The sequence below is a fragment of the Lycorma delicatula genome, chromosome 5, assembly GCF_047948215.1.
Source record: "Lycorma delicatula isolate Av1 chromosome 5, ASM4794821v1, whole genome shotgun sequence".
Taxonomy (NCBI): Eukaryota; Metazoa; Arthropoda; class Insecta; order Hemiptera; family Fulgoridae; genus Lycorma; species Lycorma delicatula.
In genome coordinates, this window is record NC_134459.1 from 166,932,763 (window position 1) to 166,959,297 (window position 26,535).

Consider the following 26,535-nt stretch of genomic DNA (forward strand, 5'->3'; position numbering starts at 1 on the left):
AATATAAGTTGTTTACATAAAAAATTAATTTAAATGTCAGGAAAAGATTTTTGAAAGTATATGTTTGGAGTGTCGCTTTATATGGAAGTGAAACTTGGACAATCGGAGTATGTGAGAAGAAAAGATTAGAAGCTTTTGAAATGCGGTGCTATAGGAGAATGTTAAAAATCAGATGGGTGGATAAAGTGACAAATGAAGAGGTATTGCGGCAAATAGATGAAGAATGTAGCATTCGGAAAAATATAGTTAAAAGAAGAGACAGACTTATAGGCCACATACTAAGGCATCCTGGAATAGTCGCTTTAATATTGGAAGGACAGGTAGAAGGGAAAAATTGTGTAGGCAGGCCACGTTTGGAGTATGTAAAACAAATTGTTGGGGATGTAGGATGTATACTGAAATGAAACGACTAGTACTAGATAGGGAATCTTGGAGAGCTGCATCAAACCAGTCAAATGACTGAAGAAAAAAAAAAAAAATTAACTATTTATTTATTTCTTATTAATAGTTAACAATTATTGTAAATTTGGTATTTCATAAAATAATCAATTATACTTTTTCTATTAATAAAAATACGCCCAATAAAAAATAGTAATTAAACAAATTTTTATTTTCTTTATTTTTTTTTTTAATACGTTCAGTCCGTTTTTTTAATTTCTATTTTTATTATTCTGCTAGATTTTAAATAAGTTTTGATGTAAAAGTTCAGGAACAAACAAAGTATAACAAAAACGTTACAAATCCAAAAAACATTATATACTTGCGATACTTCACACTTGTTAAGGTATAACAATCCTAGATATGCCATAACAATGAGGAACTGAGCCTGCAAATGAAAAAAATAATATGAATTAATTTACCTTTATTGATGTAAATTACGTACAAAAGTAATACAAAATTTCTTCTATTTTTGAGAACATTTTAGTAATTAGGTTTAATTTGATTCAGTTTTTAATTTTAATGAAATTCAATTTTTTTCGTTATAATTCATTTACAATCGCATCCAAGTCGGAACTATGAGTAAATAAAATTACAGTAAGCGCTTGATGAGGGGTTTTGAATGAATCCCCAATAAGTAAGTCAGTAGTTCAAATGCGACAAAAATATTAAAAAAAAACTTCAATTATGTAAGTTCATTTGAACAGATTCACTTTGTAAAAGTTTGTAAAACAAAAAAAAAATAATATTAAAGGACAGATGAAAAGAAAAAAAACAATAAACTAATTTTCTTATGAAAGGAATTTAGGCCCTTCATCAGGCATGGAGAAAATGCTCATCACACTGGATATCGACTCAGCCCAAGAGTCACTCACATTCCCCTAAGTGCAGCACGTGAAGGCGTTAGAATCGCTGGTAACCTCCCAGTTGTCTAGGAGATTCAGTGAAAGACAGACCACATGTTTGCCTAGCTGTTGTTTGTAATTTGAACCAAATCGCTTCCAAATAGTTATGAATTTCTTCGTTCCATGCAAACCGCGGCGCCTCTGTAATGATTTTCTCCAACTTATTCTGATTAGGTGTTACTGGATAACCTTAATGTTGCTCTTCCTTGTCGTGCCCCATTTCTGTATATTGTGCCAAATGGGTTTCAGAATGACCTTGTATCTTAAAAATTTGTTGAAAAGCGAAAAATGTGAATTCTTGCTTAAAAAAACTCCTTAAACCTGATATTTTTCTCTTCTATTTCACTTGGTTTTTTAATGTCAAGAGATGATCAAAGTTGAATCCAAGGTACCGTATTTGTGAAAATGGGAGATGGAAACGCCGTCTAGGTTGACCCGGGTACAGTCACCACTCCTTAACGCAAACGTGACACTATTGGATTTATTTTTATCATCCATTTTGTTACTCACTCGCCGATCAAGTCTATCATCAATTGAAGCTTCCCCGAGGCCATATAAGTGTCTTCATCAACAGCCAGGATCGCTGCAGTCATCAGCAAATGAGGCGATGGTTTCATAGCTCGGAGGCGGAAGGTCCGAATGAAAATTGAGTGCAGGACTGTTCCCAAAACAGCCTGAGGAACCCAAGATTTAACATCAACAAATCCATGTAACTGATCCTTGTACCTGACCTCTGAAGTCTAAATAGAATGGTTGAGGAAGCCAATATTTTAGCTGTGAAATAAATGAAAATGAAATGAACATTTTGAAATGAAATTTAATTTCAATTCAATATGTACATACATTCTGAATATTTTTTTCAGAGTTAATTTACACGTTTTACCGACCATATTAATATTGAAAGTGTAACGTAATTGGTATTTGAGATGTTATGTAATACTTAACTTTTAGATTTAGTATGATTTACCCAACAGCCTTGCGTCCCTGAACTAATAAATGAACTTTATAACAACATAATAATTGAAATAACCATTAATCTTATCATTCTAATTTTTCTTTTAAAAACTTACGATCTGTATGTTAGTCAAATAACGTTTCCACCATAGATATTTTTGTACTTCAGGTCCTAGAGCTGCTAGGAAGTAATAGGCGTACATAATAACATGGACAGCACAGTTTATCGTACAAGGAACAACTCCTTGCTCAGCTGTAAACAAATTATTTTGTTATACCTTATTGTATCAAGTTTATTATATATACAATTACACGTAAATATTATTTAACGACTAAGGTGAAATTATTACAACTTTCATTGAATAATTTTTCTTTTCCTAATTAGACAAACAAAATATAGTATTTTCATCCAGTATGGTTTTAATGAAAACTTTTTACATTACATTGAAATCACTTATAGCATTCTGTATTAGAGTATATATTTGCACCAAATTTATAAATAATTTATGCATGCTAATGTATGCATAAATATATGTAAGTGTATGTTTGGAGGGTCGCTTTATATGGAAGTGAAACTTAGATAATCGGAGTATCTGAGAAGAAAAGATTAGAAGCTTTTGAAATGCGATGCTATAGGAGAATGTTAAAAATCAGATGGGTGGATAAAGTGACAAATGAAGAGGTATTGCGGCAAATAGATGAAGAAAGAAGCATTTGGAAAAATATAGTTAAAAGAAGAGACAGACTTATAGGCCACATACTAGGCATCCTGGAATGGTCGCTTTAATATTGGAAGGACAGGTAGAAGGAAAAAATTATGTAGGCAGGCCACGTTTGGAATATGTAAAACAAATTGTTAGGGATGTAGGATGTAGAGGGTATACTGAAATGAAACGACTAGCACTAGATAGGGAATCTTGGAGAGCTTCATCAAACCAGTCAAATGACTGAAGACAAAAAAAAGACAAAAAAAAGCATGCTAATACATAACAACATATTAATCATGATACATTAAGAAATTATGTTAGTAAGAGATCTAAAAAATAATAAAAAAGATTTTTCATTTATTATTTTTGTGTTTTGCAAAGTTTTGAATCCTGAGATAAAAATCAGGAGAAGATTACTGGTTATTTAATCTTCAGATTTGAGTACGGGTCTTTAAAAAACGACATGTTTTAACTTTTAATCATGTAGTGAATCTCTTTGGTGCGGTGTTTCCAAAATTTACCTTTTTTTTTTCATAAACTTCATTTTATTTAACGTTACTATTCTTTTTAAATTAGCGGATTTATTGACTTTTAAATAATCATGCTATTAAATCATTTTAAACCCCAACCTGTAATTTTTTTAATGATTATTATTAAAGTGACGACATATTAATAATGTAGGAATTAAATATTAAATAAATCTCTATTCAGATTTTATAAAGTATTTTACTAAAAAAAAACTCCTTTGATATTAATTTAAAAGAATAATAATTGTATCTTTAAAAATGTTTCATTAGATTATGTAACATTCTTCAATTTATTTTATTGCTATGGTTAATGGGAGTCTTAAGATCGTTGTGAAATAAAAGCTGAAAAATATTTTTTTATTAGTGGTTTATGCTGGGCACATAAACAAAAGCCTTCGTGTAGATCATTTACCAAACAATATTTTTTGCCGAATTTTAGAAATATGTATTTTTCAAGTGACTTTTAAATTTTAACTTTATTATTTAATAGAATAATGATTTTTTTAGGGTAGTTTGGCTTCAATTTCAGTGAGCTTTACATAAATCACTATTTCCCTTTAACGTTTGCAACTTGGTAGAATCTAAACTTATGAATTAAGTAGAAAAAATAATGTAGGATAATATCAGTGGTATATAATACATTCGTAAATATTTCTTATTCATATAGCATTTCTAATTCTTACTGGTGCTATATCAGCAAATATATAAACATTTATATATATATATATATATTTACGTGAAAAGAGATCCCCGACGAAATCTCTCATTAAAACATACAAAGGTTTAATACCTTACATATAAGAAAATTACTTGTATAGGTGGTCCAATTAAAGTTCAATACATAAAATAGCATTAGAAATAAATCAAATAAAGAAAAAATAAAAGAATAAAACTAAAAACAATGTCATCAATACCATTTTCAATATATGAAAACAACACCAAAAATAAAACAAATATTTTTCGGTGAATAGAAATAGCTGTAATTCATAGACTATCAAAGTAACGTTTACTACACCGTGACAGTGTCATTTTTTCCCACCCCAAGTTTCTTTTCAAGGTCACTTCTCTGGTTACAGGTTTACTCAGATCCAGCACGTGGAAACATTTTAGTCACCTGATGTCATTGCTGTTGTCCAACAGATTTACTGCCACATAATTTTCATGTTTGTCTGACCTCTGTTTGTACCGCAAGTCAATATTTTTAGATCGCTTAGTAAACAGAAGGTAATCCTGGATAATAGATCTAGTACATTTTTTTCCACAAACCTCTAATATATTTGATGCAGACCCAGGTTGCAGATACCATAGCTGTATGATGGTACACGTGCAAGAATGTTATATGGGAATTCTTCTTTTTAAGCACCATAAAGACCTGTAAATAATTTAAAAAATATATATTTACGTTATTTCTAACATTGGAATGAAATAACAATATTTATTTAGTTAAAATAACCTTTACTTTATTTTATTTTATATAATAAGTTAAATTTATCAAAACTTCTTATAAAGCATATTATATATCTCGTTGAGCTAATCTATAGTAATATATCTTTTCTATAAAATTAATTTAAGACTAATATTTTCTATTTTATCAAATAACGGGAACGCCGCTCATAAAATCTGTAATATTCACATATTTAAGTGATAAAAAAATACCACTGCTTTAATTTCACAATTTTCTTGTTACGTTAATTAGCCTTTATTTATTATTTCTTTAATAAGTATGTTCCGAAAAATATTTAACTTAAGCACAAACAACTTTTTATTATTTCTACTTTTTTAGTTTGGTTACATCTCATTTATTTTTTCTTCAAAATAAATATGTTGAAATCTTAACATGCTACTAAACTCGAACAAACTGATAAAATTATTTATATAGAAGCATATTATTTACTTACCTTTAAGCTATATTTACAAATACTGTGGTTATTTACTCTATTTTAAATGAGTCAGGTTTCTCCTTACAACGTATTATATGTCTCGTTTGTCATTGGCTAATTCATAATTTCTTGGTAAGATATTTGTGGTGTATTGTGATACACCAACAATCCATTTGCAAACTAGTCTCAACAACGTAGGTATCATACTCATTTCATTCTATTCTGTTTCAAGTTTTTGTTTTTTATCCTCGTCATCAACTTACAGCAACTATAATGATATATATATATATATATATATATATATATATATATATATATATATATATCGAAGAATCTCTTCCGCTTTCTTTTATCTAGGATCCATCCCTCAATCCAGTGAGACCCTGGTTCATTGACAGTAATATTTACTGATTCGCTCTCTTTGAATTTTCCATGTAAGTGAATGTATCTTTCTTTTTAACACTTTCCTTCTGTTAATCGTAAGAGTAAATATCGATATCATCACCAAATGTATATTTGTTCATTTCAGTCAGGGGATCCTACTTTTGTAAGTTATCAAAGTTTCAATGACTTTTATCTCCTCAGAACAAAAAGAATATGACATCTCTTGGATAGAATGAAGCCCCTGCATAGAAAATGATAAATAGCAAAACCTGAAGTGGCAGAAAAATGCACGAAAGTCTAGAAACCGATTTTATTTAAAGCTAACTATTGACAAAAACATTTTTACTGTGTTTTAATACAAAACAAAAAATTATAATGATATTGTTAAAATTTAACTAGCTAAGAAAAATGACATAAAATTATTCAGTTTTGGCATGCCTGAAAAATTATTGTATTATAAATATCTTACCGTGTCAAGTAAATCAACGATTTTTGATAAAAGATACGCCCACGATGCTAAGTAAAACTGAAAACAAAAATTAGAAATAATGTTAAAAAACCATTAATTCATCGATCATTATATTGTTTTATAAATAATACGAGGGAATGAAACGCCTCTGATTTTTAAACGTTTAAATAAACATCTGTAGTAATTATGTTATCCATTGTCGTGTTTTATAAATATACAAAATTAAACGTTTTCAAATGGCTTGTTTAATCGTGGTTAAAAAACAAATGCTTTAATTTAAAAAAATATAGTTTCAATTAAATTTTCATTTTTAATATTTTATTGGAAGCAACAGAAGCTCAAAAAAATTTTAAGAAGAAAATATCTACAATATTTTCCCTTGGCGAAATAATTTTTCCTTGACATACTGAATGTTCGTTGATTTAGTGGAGGACAGTTCAGAAATAGTAAACTCTTGCGTATTTCGTTTATTAATTGGCATGATAATAATGAACGGATTTTCGTAGCATATAAAAAATGCCATACCGGAACCGGATTTGAATTCAGAACCTCCGGTTTAAAGGTAGAGGACTCTACCACTCCACCATGGAGATTAGTGTAGATTTTGGAAATGACATAAAAAAGGATGTTATTTAAAATGCCCGTATACGCCTGATTTTTTTCTCTTATTGAATTTCCTTCTTTTTTTACAATAATATAATTTCAAAAATGGATTGTAAAGAAACAAATGATGCAGGTGGTTGAATTTTATTCAACATGATTTTTATGTGCATTAACATTTTATATAAAGAACAAAAAGTTTTTATTTATTTTTTTTTAACGGTTTGAGAAATCTTAATAATATGTTAAAATTTAAAAATTATTTATTAAACTAAATTTTTTAATTTGAAATGGTAAATCAGTGTGAACAAGAGCATAATGTAAAACATATGAATAGTGACTGAAAAGGTTTCACTAAAACATATGTGGTTATTTCTTTTTTTTATGGATAAATAATTCATAAGTCCGAAGCGCTGATATAACGAATTCAAGCGCTTTGGTCGCTTACTTTAGCGAAATTAAAAAAAAACAAAAAAAAACGTCTATATAAGCCAGAAAAACGTTTTATTCAAGAAATACCTATTAATTAATTAATTAACCTTAAGAGAATAGAATAAGTGTTGCATTTGCAAATTAAAAATATGCTCTATTAAATTTATAAAGCATAAAATAAAACAAATTTTTTTTATTAAGTAAAATAAATTTCAGTACTTATAGGATGGGAAGAATTTGGAACATTTATACAAATTATGACTGATAATTTCTTTATTGGTAAATTTTTTATTTTTGTAGATTTTTTATTTTAATATTTATGATTTTAATAACATAATTTTATTTATTTTTAAAATTCGTTTCTTGTTTCCACACGCTAGGAATTAATATGAAAAAATTCATATAAACAGCAGTTATTAACACGATTAAGCGTGTTAGTAAGGATTGAATGTTTTATTACACTTGAAAAATGGTAGACCTGAAGATGATCTGAATTGAGGATATTCATTTAGATTAATAATGAGAACACTGTCACAGAAGTAGGCAAAATTAAATAAAAATAGAATTTGGTATTTTTTATTAGTTTAAAGAAACTAAAATTCGTTTATCCAATAATAAAATGAGAATTATCCAAAATTATTGGATAATTTTTATTTTTTGTTAGTTTTTGTAGAATTTCATTAATTAAATAACTTTTTTTTAAACCGTATGCAATAAATTTTATGTTATAAATATATTTTGTTTACGTGAGTCGTGAAATAACTGTACATTAAATATGAGAATTTATGGTCGTGCACGAACTACAATATTGTAACTTTTGTTTAAAAAAAAAAAAATTTATAAAAAGGTTGTCATTAATTTTGAAGACCACAAAAATATACCATGCATTATTCCCATATTTTTAGATTTTAGTACTTCTTATTTCTCGTGGACTGTTCATCAAATTACCTTTTTGACTTATATGTGTAATTATTTGATCGTTTTTCTTTTCTTTCTTTTCCTACGAGAAGGAAGGATACTGAGAGAGACAATAATAAATTTTTCATATTAAATCCTAGCGTAATACTTGTGTGTGATAACTTTATATAATTTTAGCAATAAAAAGTAGAGAAAATGAGATACAAATTTAAAAAAATGAACAAAATTATTATTATTATGTTTATTATTATTATTATTATTATCCCACATTTTCACAGACTTTACTTTTGCCAGTGACATTTCTTAAACTCGGAGTAATTTATACCAACGAGATTAGGCTTGCTATTGTTGACTAAGTGCCTTCCGGGCAACATGACAGGTTTCAATTATCACGCTCCTTTGCATTAGTGCGTGGGTCTTCCACTGGATCTTCAGTTTGTTGTTGTTGGGAAAATTAGCTGGTATTATTCCCTCCGCAGTTATAATTATCGGGATTATATAAACTTCATTTTGATTCCACATTTCTTTAATTTCAAAAGCAAGTTCTGTATTGCGTTTAGTGTTGATGTTGTTACTTGATGGAATGGCTACGTCTATTAGGTAAGTTACTTTTTCCATTTTATAAACTACTACAATATCTGGGCTTATTACAGTCGATGGGTTTTGCTGTTACAATTCCCTGGTTCCAGAAATTTTTTGCACTGTTTTTCTCCAAAAAGGAGGCTGGATCAAAAGTATAGTAGGGCCCTTTTTGAAACTCTAACTTGTATCTATCGCAGAGTTCTATGCGTAGAATTTTTGCCACGTTGTTGTGCCTCCTGGTGTACTCCGTCAGAGCTAGAATCGAACAACCAGTGATAATATGGTCTATCATTGTGTTGCATTCACAGCCTGTATTTGTTATTGACACTTTCTTTAAGAATAACTCTCTTGCAATTTCTTGTTGCTACCACTTGATCCTGTATGTTACATATAAACTCTTCGGTCTCAGAATGTAACTTTCCCTGGACAAGCCGATTATTTGAAGCTGATTTGTCGACTCCTTCCTGCTCTAGACGGTGCCTATATCTCCCATGCAACTCTTTTCATCCCCAATCTAGAATTTTATCTTCATTGCTCTCTTCCTTGTATTCTATGCTATTAGTCCTATTAGGCTAGGTTTAATAGCGTATAGTTTTGGTCTGCCGCTACGATGGCTTGATAAAAGGAGTGTTGCCTGCTATGGAAGTAATCCCTTAAGTTTTCGTTCTGGCCGTAGCATAGATTTTTAATATCGAGTACTCCTCTTTCACCTTCCTTTCTCGGGAGCGTGAATCTTTCTTTTGACGAGTGGATGTGGTGGGACTTTTCTTGGTAGAATATTTTTCTAGCGAGTCTGTTCAACTCGTCTAACTCTGCTTCACTGTATTTTATTGTAGCTAACGCAAACGTATATATTCACTGACTTCACTTTATTTCCCCTATTAAGTTCCGATTTTAAAATTAATTTTAATCTCTTTTCATACGTTTTCTTAAGTTTATCCTTAATGTCTTTGTGCTCCAATTTTATCGTTTGATCGCATCCTAGGTACTTGTACACGTCCTCTTCTTTCATTGCTTCTATGCTACCCTAGGCCTGCTGGTCGTAATTCTGCGCCTGGTGGAACTTTCCCTTCACAATGGGGTTTATCTTACATTTACTTATTCGTAGCTCCATTTTAATGTCTTCGCTGAAAATTTCGATAAGTTTGAGCAGTTGCTGCAGCTGATGTTCAGTCCCTCCATAAATCCTTAAATCGTCCATATAGAATAGGCGTGTCAGTTTGTAATCTTCTGCTCGCGATTTTATTATTTTAACCGTACTTTGACTCCTTTAGCATGCTTGAGAGCGGATTGATAGCCATACAGAACTAGAGCGGGCTCAGGGCGTCCCCTTGAAATCTTCCTCTACTTACATTTATGGGTCCTGGATCCAGGACCCATAATTAATCCAGTTTTTGCAATTTTTTTGCAAGGGAAATCCACATAAACAAATTAAAGAAACAAAAAATGCTGAACTCACATAAGGACATTGCTTTACCAACCCACCTATAAATCGAATGCGTTTCACACTATCGAATGCGTTTTTATAATCTATATAGGCCATCCACAAATTTATTTTAGTGTATCGGGCTTGTTGTGTTGTTACCGTATCTATGATTATTTGTTCCTTGCTCCCTCTCGTGGCTTTTGCATATCCCTTCTGCTCCAAATGGAGGACTTTGTTGGTTTCCAGGTGCTTGTATATTTTGCTGGCAATAATTACTGTCAATAACTCATATGTCTAAAGGCATGTTATGGGTCTATATTGAGCTAGTTCTTTCGTGTTATTATTTTTAGGCAAAGGAATGTTATCCCCTCTGTTAACCACTTACGCGTATTCTCTGGACGTTCAATTATATCATTATATGCCTCTGCTAATATTGGGTGCGCTACATCAAACTTTTTTAGCCAAAAGTTATACACTTTATCTGATCCTGGCGACTTCCAATTCTGAACATGCTTAACTGCTTCCCTCGCATCACTAAGTGTAATTAAGTGTGATATTATTATTATTATTGGACACCTATGGTTGTCTCTAGCCCTCAGCAAAATAGAGATCGCGGTTCTAACGAGGGAATGTATCGACAACTTTGAGTCGATACTCCTGCGGGTCGGGACAAGATTGTCAAGTCCAAGCCGACAACAGAGTAATCGTATGATGGTTGACCGGTAGTTCAAGGTTGCTGAACAGCTTCGAAAAGCCGCTGACAAAGCTGCGAGAAACATAACCGTTCTCAGCCGGCTCCTGACAAATTTTGGCGGACCGAAGGCCAGCAGACGGTGACTGCTGATGCCCACAGTTCATTCTGTTCTGTTATACGAGGCGGAAGTGTGAGTCCAGAAGTAAAATTCGAAAGAAACCGGAAGCGGCTCTCGCAGGCGCAACGCAACGCGGCCTTTCATGTCACGTCCGCGTATCAGACGTTTTCCGAGCCTGCCGTACTGGTGGTCGCCGGCGTCATACACATTGCTCTTTTGGCAAGGGAGCGCTAGGCGGCCTACAGAATGCGACGGGAAGTCGAAGAACGGGAGACCATCGCCAAGGAGGAATGGATTTTCACGTTTCTCGCATGTGAAGAGACCTGGAACCACAAGACCAAACGACGATGGACTGTAAGGACTTTCCCCTGGTCATACCGTCGATAGAGCGGTGGCATGGAGAGGTGGAATAATAAGTGACCCGGTTTTTAACGGGTCACGGGTACATTTGCGTTTATCTCCATGTCATACAGAAAGCACTGTCCTCCGACTGCCTCTATTACCCCGAGACCCCCGAGCACACCATTTACAAATGTGCTCGGTGGGCGGGAGATCGAGAGACACTAGAGGCTGATCTCGGAGCATTGAGCCCCCACAATGCGGTTGTGATGATACTCGTGACCTAAACAGTTGACCACATTCTCAGGACCAAAAAGGCCGACCTGGATAGTCGTGAAAATTAGTAGCGGTCTTCTCAGGCTAGGATAGGAGGACTTGGACTGAGGTATTGTGTTAAGCAGTTCCGGGTCGAGTCCTGCTATAAAGGGGGGTGGTTTTAGTCGGTAGTCTGCTGATGACGGTTGGATAGATCCCCAGTGGGAGCCCGACAATTCGTACGTAAATGCATTTCCACCTCAAAACTAAAAAAAAAAAAAATATTATTTTAATCATACATTTAAAAACATAAAATTAGGTATGAATTTTAAAAATAAATTGAATTATTATTATTATTATTATCGTAAGTTTAAAAATTAAAAAAAATACGATTACTAATAAAGATATTATCAGACATAACTTGTATAAATGTATCAAATTCTTCCCAATTGATTAACCGAAATTTATATACTCAAAGAAAAATAAATTATTTTATTTTTTAAATTTACTCTATAAATTTTATAAAGAATACTTTTCATTTGGAAATGCAACACTTATTTTATTCTCATAAGGTTAATCAATTAATTAATAGATATCACTCAAGTAAAACATTTTTTCTTGCCGAAAATGACATGCTTTCTTTTTATAAAATTTCTCTTTATTTATTTCATTTACTCTGACGACCAGACTATTGTCTACTAGTGAAAAGTTCCCAGGTCGTATTACAGTATTTGCGCTTTGAGAAAGTTTACCACGGTTGCCAGTAAGATTTTGTCCGCGTTAAAATAGGTAGAAAAATCAAAATCTGTTTTCTTCCAAATGAAGGTTTTATAAATTGTAAAACGTCAATAAAAAATTATCTAAAAATGTACAGTGAGTTTATATGACTTGTGAAATTGTCAAGTAAACTGCTCGCATGTTCCGATAGTTTAACTAAATTTCTATTAACTGATAGTACTGGAATAATTTATAATATTAATAATAATAATAATATTGGAGAAAGTAATAAGTATTTACTTTTTAAAAAACATAACAAAATACTTACTTCATTATTGAATGGATTTTCCGTATAAGGCACTGGTTTGCAGGTGTGCTTAATCAGATACTTTTGTGCTTCTGTATTGATCAAAAACTGAAAATTAGGAGACAATTAGTTTTAATGTATTTCACAATTTTATAATAATAGCTACGAATAACTTATGTATATAAATTAAGGAAGTACATCACTAGGATAAATATCACACGCGCGCGCGTGCACACACACACACACACACACACACACACACATATATATATATATATACACGCGTATATATATTATTTATTTAATTAATATAGCTTTTTTAATAAATTTATTTCTTCAATTAGTTATGCTCCCATTATATTATATAATTTTGCTGTTTTAACTCAACTTTTAGTATATTTTGACACACTTTTTCCTGTGATTTAACAATCTCATCTCCTGTAATCTTCGCGTAAAAGAGGGCAAAAGAGATAACAAAAATAAAAATTAAATATTAAAATAAAAAAATATAGAAATCACTTCCGCCGTTTTTACAAACATATTTGCCGTATTGCCAAACTTTCCAGATAATTTCACGACTCCTCTTTAATCAAAAATATTATTTGTTGAATTTTATTTATTTTTTTTTTATTTTTTATTTACGTATTTCTTTTTCATCTAATTAACAACTACAACTTTCTATCATTTTTTAAAATGTAAAATTTGTAAAATCTTAACCCTGTCCCACCCACAATATGATTTAAAACACTCGATCTATAAAAATTTCTTTACTGTGATAATGCTAAAAAATATTCCAAACCTAGTAATTCCAAATATATTTAAAGTATTGAAATGAAGTTTATTCTCAATAGACTGAAATAAAATAAGAAAATGTTTTAATTTACAATTTTTACTAGATGTTTAAGAATGTTTTGTTTTTTTTTTAAATAGATGTCTTTTTATTTTCAACCGAATTTGTGATTTTATGATTAATGGGCCATAAACAAGGAAGGGATATATACATTCTTTTTTATCAACACCATTTTTATGTATAGCCTACTAAAATACTTTCACACTAATCTAACTTGTTATTCAAATTTTAAAAAACCCTTATGTAACTTAACGTTTGAACTACTCCACCCTTAATTAATAATCTTATTTTCCTTAAGTTACCATTCAAAGTTTAATAATAATAATTTACACCTCAACTCAGCTATAAAATCAAATATATATTCATTTACATATAAAAAATTCTATTCTATATCATTCATTGCTTTATCTATTCAGCTAGAATTTCTAAATAATGAATTAAACTCATTTTTTTATTCGGGATATCTCATAAGTTGAGAAGTAAAAAAAACTCTTGGAAATCTTACATTTATTTACCGATACAATTCTTAATTGTGATTTATACCAACTGGAACGTATATTTATTTAATTACATTTCATGTAATTATTTAAATAAAACATTTATGTGAAATGAATATTAATATATAATATAATATTATTATCTTACTTTGTAAATAAAGTAATTTTTCACAGTGTTGATTTAAAAATTATAATTTAGATGTTATTTTCTGGTAATTAATTGTGCTTGCGCGCAAGTTTGTTTGTATGTGAGCGAGCTCACTTTTATTATATTAGTTACACATTCAATCGACTGTCTGTAGATTGTCTATCAGATTTTACCTCTGTTTCTTCTTTATAATGAAACTAGTCTTTTGAATTTTTAATTTCCGAATAAATAAAACATCTTTCGGCATTAAGCAAATGAAAGGAATTATAAGAATATTTTTTTAAAAATTAAACTATCTTATTTGTAATAAAAATTCGTTTTGCTGAAATTAAATTTAAAAATATTAACTTACCATTGTAACTAGAATCCCGTTATAAAGGACTTGATATAAATTATATGCCATCATAATTCCTTTGAGATTATAAGGTTGTCTTTTTTCCATAAATTTTGGCCCTATTTTTAATACAAAAAGTAGGTATAAACCTAGGATTATGGAAACTGGAATTGGTGTCGAAGTTAAAATCCATTTATTCAGATCAGTATCTGAAAAAGATAAATACAGAATAAAATTACAAGGTTTTTGGCGAAAATTTATGGTAGTAGGAAAAAGAGCAAATAATATACGCAAATGATATAAAATTTTTAGCAGATTCTCCTGTATGGCTTTAAGGTCTGATAGATAACTTGGTGAGTTATTGTCGGCAGCGAAATTTTATTTCTACCTACTTTGATCTATTTTAAAAAGCAATAATTCCTATTTTAATATAGAATTGTTCAAAACCTTTTATTAAAATTATTTTTAATTTTTTTAAATACGATGCTTATTGTAAATAGAATGTTTTTCTATTTTGATACTGAATTTCTGGAGTTTGTTTTTGTTAAAATGATTTTATTATTAAAAAAAAAGTGATAATAGAAATACTGTTGTAAACTACTATTTAATTATAATATTTCCAATAAATCGTTTGAATATTACTAACATTAAGGTTTTTATTTTGCCCAGGCTTTTTTTTGTAATCATGCGTGCACCTTTCTTTTTGTTTAAAAAAATTTTATGTTATAATTTTTCGAAATAAAATGCATAAGATTTTCTGATATTTTATTATAAAAAAAATAGGAATAACATAAAAAGTTGTATCATACTTTACTACCTTCAAAATTTCCCTCTCACAAAAAAGTCAGTAAAGTAGCAAAATATATTAGAAAATTTGGGTAAAAATGCAATGAAACTCAGCATAAATATTTCTTATTAAAGACTGTGTTTAGAAGAGATTATTGTAATAATTTATGAATGAATGTAATTTAAAAGTTAAATAAATTTTAAATCGTTTGCCAACGTTTTTTATATTCTCCTATAAAACTGCATATTTCATGTTTTGCCATCCTATCTTAAAAACGGCAAACTTCTTCTCTCTGATTTAAGAACATTATATCGGGTTTATTAATGTTTATCAAATCGCACTTATCGAAATAATTTAGGTAGAAATTTAGATTCACGACCACAAAATTTTGAGTACGTTAATGTACACCATCGAGAGAAAAAAAGATCCATTGCCGTTGATTTTATTAATTTAAAGCATGATTTTCTTAACAAGGAATTATTCAACTTAAGTATATAGCCAACTGCGGTGTTAATTTAGAGACGCCTAGGTCACCTGGAATCGTACAGTACATGGGTTGTAAACCATATGGGCACACTTAAAGAAGTATGCGGCTATACGGTACATAGTGGTACAATTTCGCAATTTTACAATATAAAGTTGTGTAAAATGCGCGGATGACCGTAGAACTATAGACTGTCGAAAAGGATAGTACACCAGCAATTGTACCCTATACCTTTCGGACGATCCTGCAAATTACCAAGGATGTAAAATCTAGAGATTCTCGAAAGGAAACAAAAAACTAAAGATGCATTAAACTGCAAAATGCTCTTCCTGACGTTCAAAAATTAAACAGAACCCATCTCTTGATTTAAATTTTAATAATTCCCCTTCATTGTGGCAAGCAACATTTAGGAATTTGGACAGCCATTCCAGTAATGTTACTTGATTTTATGCAGTTGCTGTAGAGCATGAAGACTAAAATGGCTCTGATACTAATGAAAATTTAAACAAGTTTATTAATGCCATTATTTTTTTATTTATTTTTTTTAAATTGGTACTCAAATAAAAGTGAGAGTTTTAGGCTGTCTACAATTAGGGTGGTACGGACAACCTTTTCTTTGTATTTGTCTCCAATTGTAGTAAGTAGTTATTGACTGGGAAAATGGGCAGTCGGTTAACCTATTTTCTATTTTTTAGAGCTATTATGGGGTAGTTGGTTGCTATTCGGGACTACAATGGAAACGCGCTTGCTAACATCCTCTCTCAAAGCAACAACAGGAAGCGAAGCCCCATCAGTACTTTGAACAGGATCCCCGGATGGATACGTCGCAAGTTAATCAGTGACCTACTTGTTGACGATATTATCAACGTCTCGGGTAGCGAAGGGGAATGAGAAGCGATAAAATCCCAAACGCACATCATACCAGGCAAGTTGTGCCGACGTTGCGTACGCCTAGGGAGTTTAGGGAGTTACATGCTATTTCTCAGTCTCCTGATAACGGATCGCCACTTTCCATACAGTTCGAACATCTTCCACGGACAAGACCGCTGAGCCAATTCAAGAGAGAGAGAGATAAAGTAAGGATGTGAACCACATCCCACATTTTAATACGGTATCACGGAAATAATGAAACTGTGTGAGCTGTTGGAGACAGTTGTAACAAGGGCCGACTTGAGGTACGTAATTTAAACTTGTACGAATACACTAGCATCTTGGTACATGGCCTCATTTGTTCTGATGAATACATTCTTGCTGAATAAGGTTTTCCTGAAACTAGTATGGGAATATTGTGCACAAGTATGGAGGATAACTAGTAATAGTAACATCGAAATCATCCAACGGTTTTAGAACAAGATTCTTATGATGGTATCAGGAGCTGCATAGTTCGCTAGAAACGACGAGTTGCACGGGTATCATGGGCTGTCGTGTATTCTGAGGAGATACGGAGAAACTACACATCAGAATTGGTACTACATATCAAAATCTGACAAGCATGCAAATCAGCTGGCGTTGAATTTACTTGACAGTGGTTAGGAAGTAAAACTATTGCGGAGTCTGCGTTTACTCAACCTCTCTGATCTTTGAAGGCGTGGATGATCACTGAAGTATGTAATCCGTGATTATGTTGTGGGTATTATGTTAAGTATAATTTAATCTTTTAGAATCCATGCTGTTATAACCTGTCTTTATCTGACTAATATTTGTGACTTTACTTGGTTAATTTTAATTTTTCGTGACTTTATTATTATTATTATTATTATCTGCTTCATTTGACTTTATTAGTTATCTGTTACCTCTATTATCTGTTATCTCTGTTTTTATTGACGAATTGCTTCGTTTATGTCATGATAAGTGATACATATTATTAATATTGTATTTCAGATGCGCAATTTTTGGAAGTTTCCTGACACGTTACTGTTAGCCATTCAATTCTACATTAGTTCGTAATTCTTTAGGCGACCGATTATAAAATTGATAAGTTACTCGTAAAAAATATTGAGTATCTAATTAAACAAATCAGCAATCTGGTTGGCCTGCTAAATAAAGTAATTATTAGAATTTGCTAATGGCTGAATTTCTGTGAACATAACTTGGAACATCAATGTTTTTGTGAATGGGCGAAAAAATTGTAAATTTATTTCTTTTTTGACTTATCAGACGTTATCGTGTTTCAGACACCGACTTTAATGACAGAAATTATTTTAGTCTTTGTTTCGCGGTTATTCCGTGTACACCACCAATCATCCAGGTGGAAGGTGGTATTGCAGTTCTTCTAAATAGTACAATGAAACCGGCATAGAATACCAATCACATACAAGCGACTTTAGTTGAATTCTTGGATCGGCTTGGATCTATTACGTTGTATGCGATTTTACTGTTCTCATCACATTCATCTCAAAAGACTTGTTTTTTTCAATTTTTAGAAACACTAGATTTTCGTTTTATCGCGGGATGTGACTGAAACGCTAAGCACATGTACTGGGGTTCTTGACTGATAAACAGCTCGAGGGAGAGCCTTAAAGGGATGTGTTATAAAAATGCACCCAAGCGTTTTTTTTGGTTTGCAACCCACACACTGGCCTACAAATACAACAAAAATCTCGGATATTTTGGCTCTTTTATCACTTCGGGAAATTTTTTTACATCTATTTTAAGAACAATTATCACCATTGTACATTTCACCATTTAGCTGTTTTCCTTACGGTTAGCACGTTGGTGATAAAGAAAAGAAATCAAAATGAATTGTGGGCTAGAATTGACGACCAAAAAGCTGACTATTTGCTTTGCACCTAAGTAAAATTCTTTCAGCCAAACAACATAAGGAGGAAATTATAAAAAAAAAATATTTGTGTACTTAAATAACCCGATTCCTCTGTCTCTTCTTACAAACATTTTTTCATCGATAGAAATTTTGAATGATATCAAAAAACGAACACAATTTAAAGAAGTAACCGGGTTTCGATTAAGTTACGCACAAAATGCTGATTATGTTACCATGTAAGTACTTATGTTATACATAAGTACTTGTTTAATGGCATTCTTCACACGACTTATTATCCATCTGAGTAGAAGGTATCACAGATAACAATGTTTCCGAAATCGAGTAAGCCAGGGCGTAAAATATTCGATAGTAAGTAAAACTCTGAACTCAAGAGCAAAAAATTCACAGGACATTAAATTTAAGATAAATATAGTGTAACTAATATTTATTTTAGATCTTTAATTTAACTATGTACATTAAGTTATGTACCGATAAAGAAAGACCAGATACATTCTTGTGTATACTATTTTAATTTTAAAATATATCATTCCGTTATTCTAATCTAATGTAAAGGGAAGTTGACCAAAATATAATTTTGCGTTGAAAATATATTTTGTAAAAGGTATATAGAAAAATAATTTAAGAAATTACTATTAAAAAAAAAAAAATACAAAATAAATATAGTGGTTCACGTTAAACTGAAACAAATTGAATATACATTTTACATCCTTTAAATAAAAATTATATAAAGTTGTTTTTCTAAATCTGGTTAACAGATACATAAAATGTGATATTTTTCATTCTTATAGTTACAAGAAAAAAAGTTATCCTATAAAGTACTTACCTTCAGCTGCTCTTGTATTGTCTATTATAGGTAATGTTTCAAATCCCATTTTGTATACCTAAACAAATATTAGAAACGTTATTCATAAATCACCACCAGTTAATCTTGTTTTTATAAACTTTCTGGTACAAATATAAGTTTCTTTATCTCTTTTAAAAGTTGTAGGTTATTTTACATTACAATTCTTATGTTCAATATAAGGAAAAAACGTGTATACTAGATTTAGAACTTTTCCTGCAGTAATAAGCTCTCAATGAGAGCTTTTCAACGATGTATCATAAGTTGTATATATTTTCATTGGTTTCACAGTTATAGCCAAATAAAACTTCAATTAAAGAAATATTTGGATCTTATAAGGGGAACACATCGGTTCAAATCCGATTTCTCCTTTTTTTGACTTTTTATTTAAATATACTGATTTATTAATAATTATTAATTTCTGATTGTAAAATATTTTTACAATAAATAATTTACAAAAATAAAAAAAAAAATATCAGAAGTTATTAATGAAATAAAGTTTTATGTATTTCTCATTTAAAAAAAATGTGTATATATAATTTAATAGGCGTACAAGGAAGTCGTGTAGTGTCCACATCAGATATTCTCGCAAATAGTAAACTGATTATTCTATTTATTTTATATGTTATTTTTGATCGATTTATTTTTAATAAATAAAAGATTGCAGTTATTATCGTTATTAAATAATAATTCATTTAATAAATTAAATTATCAGTTTTCACCGAAAATTAAATTAATTTACTGTGTAAATAAATGATGAGCCATTTTGATTATACATTTATTTTTTTCATATTTAACAGATATATGAGCAGTATTAGACAAATTAACATTAAAAATGAATAATTATAAATCAATATTAATTATTAGATGAAACAGTGACTTTTAAATTGTATAATATAGTTTTAATAACATATAATACTCGTCATAATAGTAATAACAATAATAATAGTAACTTTGTTGCGTATTTGTATAGACTCCGGGGCATGCTGGTATTACAGGTAATGAAATCGCAGACGAAGCTGCCAGAAAGGCAACAGTCTGCGATGATTTGGATGCATTTCCTGTAAGAGTGGCAGATGTTAAAAACCGTCTAACAAACATAGTAAAAAACAAGTGGAATGCTGAATGGAGGAGATTACATAACAAAATTAAACACAGTAAAATCTTCTCCTTATAAATGGAAAAGCGACTATAAGTTGACTCGCTGTGAACAAGTAGCGGTGACCAGACTTAGAATCGGTCATACGCGATTAACAAATTTATATTTGTTAACTGGCGAAGTGAGACCAATGTGCGGTGTTTATAATAAAACACTGACAATCAAGCATCTTATAGAAGAGTGTACCATATATGAGGACCTCAGAAAGAGGTTCCGTTTTAGAAATAATATTACTGTGATCTGGATAATGGAAATGAAGAAAATATAGTTGCATTTTTACACGCCAGTGGACTTCTTAAAAGTCTATAAAAATGAAATTTTAAAGCTGTGACAAAAGAAACTCTAAGCGGTAGTTTATATATATATATAAAGAAAAAATGGTATTGATAAGTTTAATTTTAATTTTAAATGTATGCATATATACATAAGGGAGTCTTGAAACGTGGCACGTATAGTGACGGGAGGTAGCCCTCTTACCTAGGCCATTTTGGCTCACCTGCATTCAAGAGCAGTGAGTCGGGGTGTGTCCGATGATGGCATGGGGGACCCTCAAGAGTGGATTGAGGGCGCGAGGCTGTGGGTGTACGCTGTGCATGCCTATAGCCTGTTTATAAGAAGGATTCAACTGCCACGGCACCCTGGCGCGACTGATATACTGCTCAACGGCGGTTCTGGTCCCCCCGAGGGTGCTTAAACAAACTATAAATGAGACTCGTAGAAGAAAGAAAGAAAGATATGGTAGGATCATTTTTAATTTTAATTTTAATTTAATGGTCTTTTGGGAACCTATCTCAAATTTTAATATTGGGGCCCTTTACACCCCATAAGTGTTTGTGATTGTCCTTGTCTTTATGCCTTAAATGTTTTGTGTAGTTTGTACTTTTAAATAAAATGTAAGGGCCCTTTACACCCTTACATATGACGATCCAGATGGTGATAGTTTCTTTTAAAGATTGTGACGAGGGCTAATGACCTTAGCCGTCGATGCCCATAAAAATTCAGAAAAAAAATAATAAAAAAATAACTTATCGTTATATTTATTTATGTGTTTTCATTAGTTATGTTTCATTACGTGTTTAATAAATTGGTCTCGGTAAGATATCAGTCTTATCATTGTGTTTCCCGTATTAATACAATTTGAATACAAGTTAGTCACACAGTACAACACAATGAAAAATGTACTTATATCATTAGGTAACAAAATCCTAATTAATTAAGTTGACGTAAGAAAGTAAGGTAAAAGTAAATAAAAATTAATTAAAGTAAATAGTGTAAAAAGGGTTTAATTTAGAAAATTAAAGAGATTTCAGTATAAGTTTATATAAAGTAATAACAGCCTTATAACATATAATAATAATATTCGAACGATTAATAATTTATTTTTTGTATTAATATTTCTGTCATGTAGAGATTAAACCAAGATTATTTATGAATTTTTATGATTTATTTGTGACGAAAAATAAAGAATAAAACGGTAGGGGTTTTATTGGTATCTATTCAATGCCAAACAAATAAAACTATTTTAACTTAGAATCGAATTTGATTATTTTAAAATATAATTTACCTGAAATTTAAACGATGATTATACTTTATTATTATCTTATTTAATTTTTTTAAATTTGTTTTTCAGACCTCGTCAATGCGGAAGACTTATAAACTGTACAAATCAAGATAAGGGACTAATTTGCTTTAGTTTGCTCCGATCGCAAAGATATAGAAAGAAAATAATTCGAGGTATGTATAATACAATATTAACTTATAGATTTACTTTGCTATAACAAAAAAAATGTAATCTAAATAGAATACGCATTTAATACATACACATGTTTTAAAAAAAAAAAAACAATTCCAAAAATAAAATTATATAATAATGCTAACAACATGAGACAACAAAGCCGATTTATAGATTTGTTATGGTGGAAAATCGTATCAATATTTCAGATGCTTGTTAATTACATTACTGCACGTACTTTAATTTTATGTCATTGGATATTTTTAAAAATTACATATTTTTAAAAGTATTTCATTTTTTTTTTCATTCAAAATCGGATTTTTTAATAATGGAGGTTTCTTCGTTTTATCTGAAAAGTTTTGGATGCCGAATTTATGTACGGGTTTATTTTGCGGTAAAAAGTTCAACTACCATTATGTAACTGTTGTTGGCTGATAATATATGACAATTTTTTACTTTATACTTTATTTATTTTTAAATGTTAATCCATGGTTAACCGAATTCAATAAAATTACTTTACGTATATAATGTGATTTAAAACAAATTATTTACAAGTATTTAATTCTATATATTTATTTTAGAACAAAACGCATTAAACATATAACTTACTACCTGCATTTATCTGTCGATGGTCAGGTTAATATCTATACGAACTATCATCTTAATTGTGATTGGTATAAATAAAGGAGTAAATTTAATCGTAAATTAAAAATAATAAATATAAGAAAAAAATATCTTAACACTTCATACATCAGCATACTAGTAAATTTACAAATTATAATTAAGTATATAACAAATTAGTTATAATAAATTAATATTGACAAATAGTCATACATACCTTATTTAAATAACTATTACTATTTTATTAAGTAATATTTTTTTTAAATTTATAGTACTACGGTAGTTCAATAATTTAATCACTCCCTGATACTTTCTCTGCCACTAAATACAAAACAATTATTCAATCATAGTGTTTCTCAAGTGAAGAGCAAGTAACAATATGAAAACTGTATTCCCGTTTGCATTACCTTTAAGTAAAATGATGTATAAGAATTAATCGACAATGTGTAATTGATAAAGCAGTTTAATAACCTTGCCTTGTTTAACAAAACCTGTTTTACATTTACCGATAATACTAATGTAATATATAAGATTATAATGCGATGTGAATATTTGTTCCAGTTTCAAAGTCAATATAATTGCTCTTATATTAACTTTGAGTAAATTGGATCTCACTCGCAATCAAATGATAAGGAGTTCCCATCGAAACTCCTCAAAAATTACACAAAGGAAAGTATTACAAAGAACTTTTGTTGCAAGAAGCAAGTACACTGAATAATTATGAACAATATTCTTTACCTAACAGTAAAAAAAAAAGAAAGAAAAATAATCGAAGTCATAAATAGTGAGAAAAACTATGAAACAATGAGAAGAGAAAGAAAATATGCAATAAATTTCAAAATAAAAATCTAGAACTATGATCCAGAACGTGTATTCATTTTTATCTTCTAACGTCATCTCGTGGTCTACGAGATTCTCAGCTAAGAGATTCACTTGATTGTTAAGTCTCAATTCGTACTTTGAACTGAAATTTATTTGCCCCAGACGTATAGTAAACCTTACAAATATTCATGTATTTCACCGTTTTTTTTGCAATCCATGATTTACGAGTTTATTTTTATACCAACAAAATAAACTGTACGATTTCGACATTGTATTTGCTCGCAGTACCCCATAGTTGGATCCCATAGGTCCAGATCGGTTTTAGAATTGTTTAGTGTACCAGCAGCTTATTAGAAAAACCGTTTGAGAACGTTTGCCCAACAACCATAACATTTCCTTGAGCTTTATTTCGAGTTGCCTTCTCTTCTACCTTATATGAAATTTCCATGCTAATCGTCGGTCAAGGTATAGACCTAGAAACCTCACACTCCCAGTTTGCGGATTTACAACGCCATCAAAATGGAACTGTAGACAGCCACCTCTCCTCATCGTGAATGTCACATGGTTTGATTTTGCTTGATTAACGCGTATTCTTCATATACTCTACACCTGTTTATTAATTCCTCATTTTATGTTGATAAATTTTCATCAGATTGTACAATATATAATTGCAAATTAATTAAGCTGGAAGCCAAGCTCTTTACAAATAAACAATGTTTAAATAGTTTTGCTTTAACTTTATCGTGACTTAACCTTAATTTTTTCTTCAGAAATTATAAATAACCTACAGGAATAGATAAAACTGAAATAATACAAATTTTCGCGTAACTCCTAAATTATTTTAAATCATGACAGCAAATCGGATTTCATACGTCTGGTACATAGAAATACAAGCCTATTTTTGATATTATATACTACTTCTAATATACCTTTCAAGGTCGATAAACGTTTCCTTCGCATTATATTCTACTTGTCACCAATGACAAAAGAAAACTTTCACGTTAAAATTTCAAACTTAAATTAGGTTTTAGATCATACTCCTTTAATTTGCTGCAATTAGACATTTAGAAATAAATTAAAAATAATAAATGAATAATAAGTACATAAATTGTATTTGTTCTTAATATTAAGAATAAACTTACAGTGCAATAATCTTTTAAAAGCTATTTAAGAATCAGACACAAGTAATTGCTTACAATTTTTTAGGCAACCAGACTAACATAATATTTTTCATGTTAAAACTAACATAAAATCTTTTTTAATTGCATTTCGACTCTTCAATTTTTACGTTAAACTTGTTAAAAAACACAAAAAAGCTACAGAAGGAATGAATATCTATAAAATTTGAAGCAAGAAAGGAGTTGCAATCCAAGGAAAAATCACAATACTAAAATTTTATTATGTTTTATTTTTAATTATATCTTAGAAATACGTTAGCAGATGTATTCAACGGTATTAACTCATCGGTGTGGAATACTTTAAATAAAAATTAGTTAATTGTATTTATAATGTCAAGAAGCTTCAATCGCCGCGTTAAATAGATAAGGATAAATTATGCAGAGAGAGTCAAAAGTATGAAACCCCTCAACAACTTTAAAACCGTCCCAAATAGAATACTGTAATTTTCAGGCTAAGGTACTTTTACCTTTGACAAGAAATAGAATTTTCAATCCCTTCTTCGGGGTGCTTAGACATTGCAACTCAAATATTTAAGATAGTAACAGCTTTTGTGGAATAACTCATTTTAAAAGTCTCTTTAGTAAAAGAAAAACGGTATAAATAAAACATTGTATGATGTCTGTACCCAAAATTGCGATGGGATAGTTTTGGATTTTGAAAAAATTACATTAATAATTTAAGGAACTGTAATCGTAAATAAATAAATCTATAAAATGAATATTATAGAATAATTATATTTAAAAATTTATTTATTAAGCATAAGGTTTGGTTATTTAATTATATGTCCTTTATATAAATATTTAAAATGTTCTCCTACTGTTTGAAAGCATGCTAGTCAGTTGTAAATGAATGATACCGCATTATTTACGATTCCCTAGTGATATTTTGTGCTGAATTTCGAAATGTGTTTTGTAAATCATCGATAACTTGAGACTTATGGTGATAAAAGATACTTTTTAAGTTGTCCCATAGAAAGTGACAAACAGGATGATTTATTTGGCCAATCTATTTGTTCCATTCGATCAATCCATTTTTCAAGAAAAATGGACTAAAATTTCACGTACCTGAAGATCGTGTGGACTAATGTCAGTCCAGTGTCGACAATTATAACATTAAGACTATGTTGTTCATAAATTAGATCCACACAAATGTTGTGCGTCGTAATTTCGCAGAACTTAAGTCTTCGATCGTACTCATATTCATTAAGTTCTTGCATCAGACAAATTTAGAAGGGTTTGATATTTTCACTTTTGAATTGTTGAACTGCTGAACTTCGGCTAATTTTATGTACTTGTGATGTTATGTTCGAGTCCTGGAATGAGGTTTCCCAATAAATTCTTGCATAATCTCTAACGATTTATTATTTTTTGCAGAATTATGCCTCCCTGGTTTTCCCTTAAATTGTTTGTTTTTTAAATCGTTTGATGGTTTTTGACACTGTATCTTTTGAAATAGGATTATAATTGTTAAATGTTGCATTGAACAATTCACAAACTTCATTATACGACCTAACTATCACTAAATGTAATAGTTAAAACTCATCATTAGAAGTGTGACTCTCTCCTTTTCCCTAAGTGACATGTTGATAGCAATGTTAGCAGATAACACAGAAAAAATTAATTCAGTAAAAAAAATTATAAGACGGTA

The 26,535-nt window shown here is 30.2% G+C and overlaps 1 protein-coding gene across 1 annotated transcript; it reads right to left on the minus strand.

Moving 5' to 3' along the window:
• Positions 1-581: 581 nt before the first annotated feature.
• Positions 582-23,309, minus strand: LOC142324582 (very long chain fatty acid elongase 7-like). Its single transcript, XM_075365428.1, has 8 exons — positions 23,105-23,309; positions 19,358-19,415; positions 14,500-14,690; positions 12,674-12,760; positions 6,265-6,321; positions 4,798-4,903; positions 2,414-2,550; positions 582-826 (listed from the first exon to the last, which is right to left on the minus strand). The coding sequence occupies exons 2-8, from the start codon at positions 19,404-19,406 to the stop codon at positions 638-640; spliced, it is 816 nt and encodes a 271-aa protein (XP_075221543.1). The 5' UTR covers positions 19,407-19,415; positions 23,105-23,309; the 3' UTR covers positions 582-637.
• Positions 23,310-26,535: the final 3,226 nt, after the last annotated feature.

Excerpts from the sequence above, each read along its gene's own strand:
- LOC142324582 (XM_075365428.1), bottom strand. The coding sequence starts at position 19,406 with ATGGGATTTGAAACATTACCTATAATAGACAATACAAGAGCAGCTGAA. Across the intron at positions 6,322-12,673 it reads AAAATCCATTCAATAATGAA|TTTTACTTAGCATCGTGGGC; the intron begins GTAAGTATTTTG and ends TTTTGTTTTCAG. Across the intron at positions 827-2,413 it reads ATTTGACTAACATACAGATC|GCTCAGTTCCTCATTGTTAT; the intron begins GTAAGTTTTTAA and ends TTTCATTTGCAG.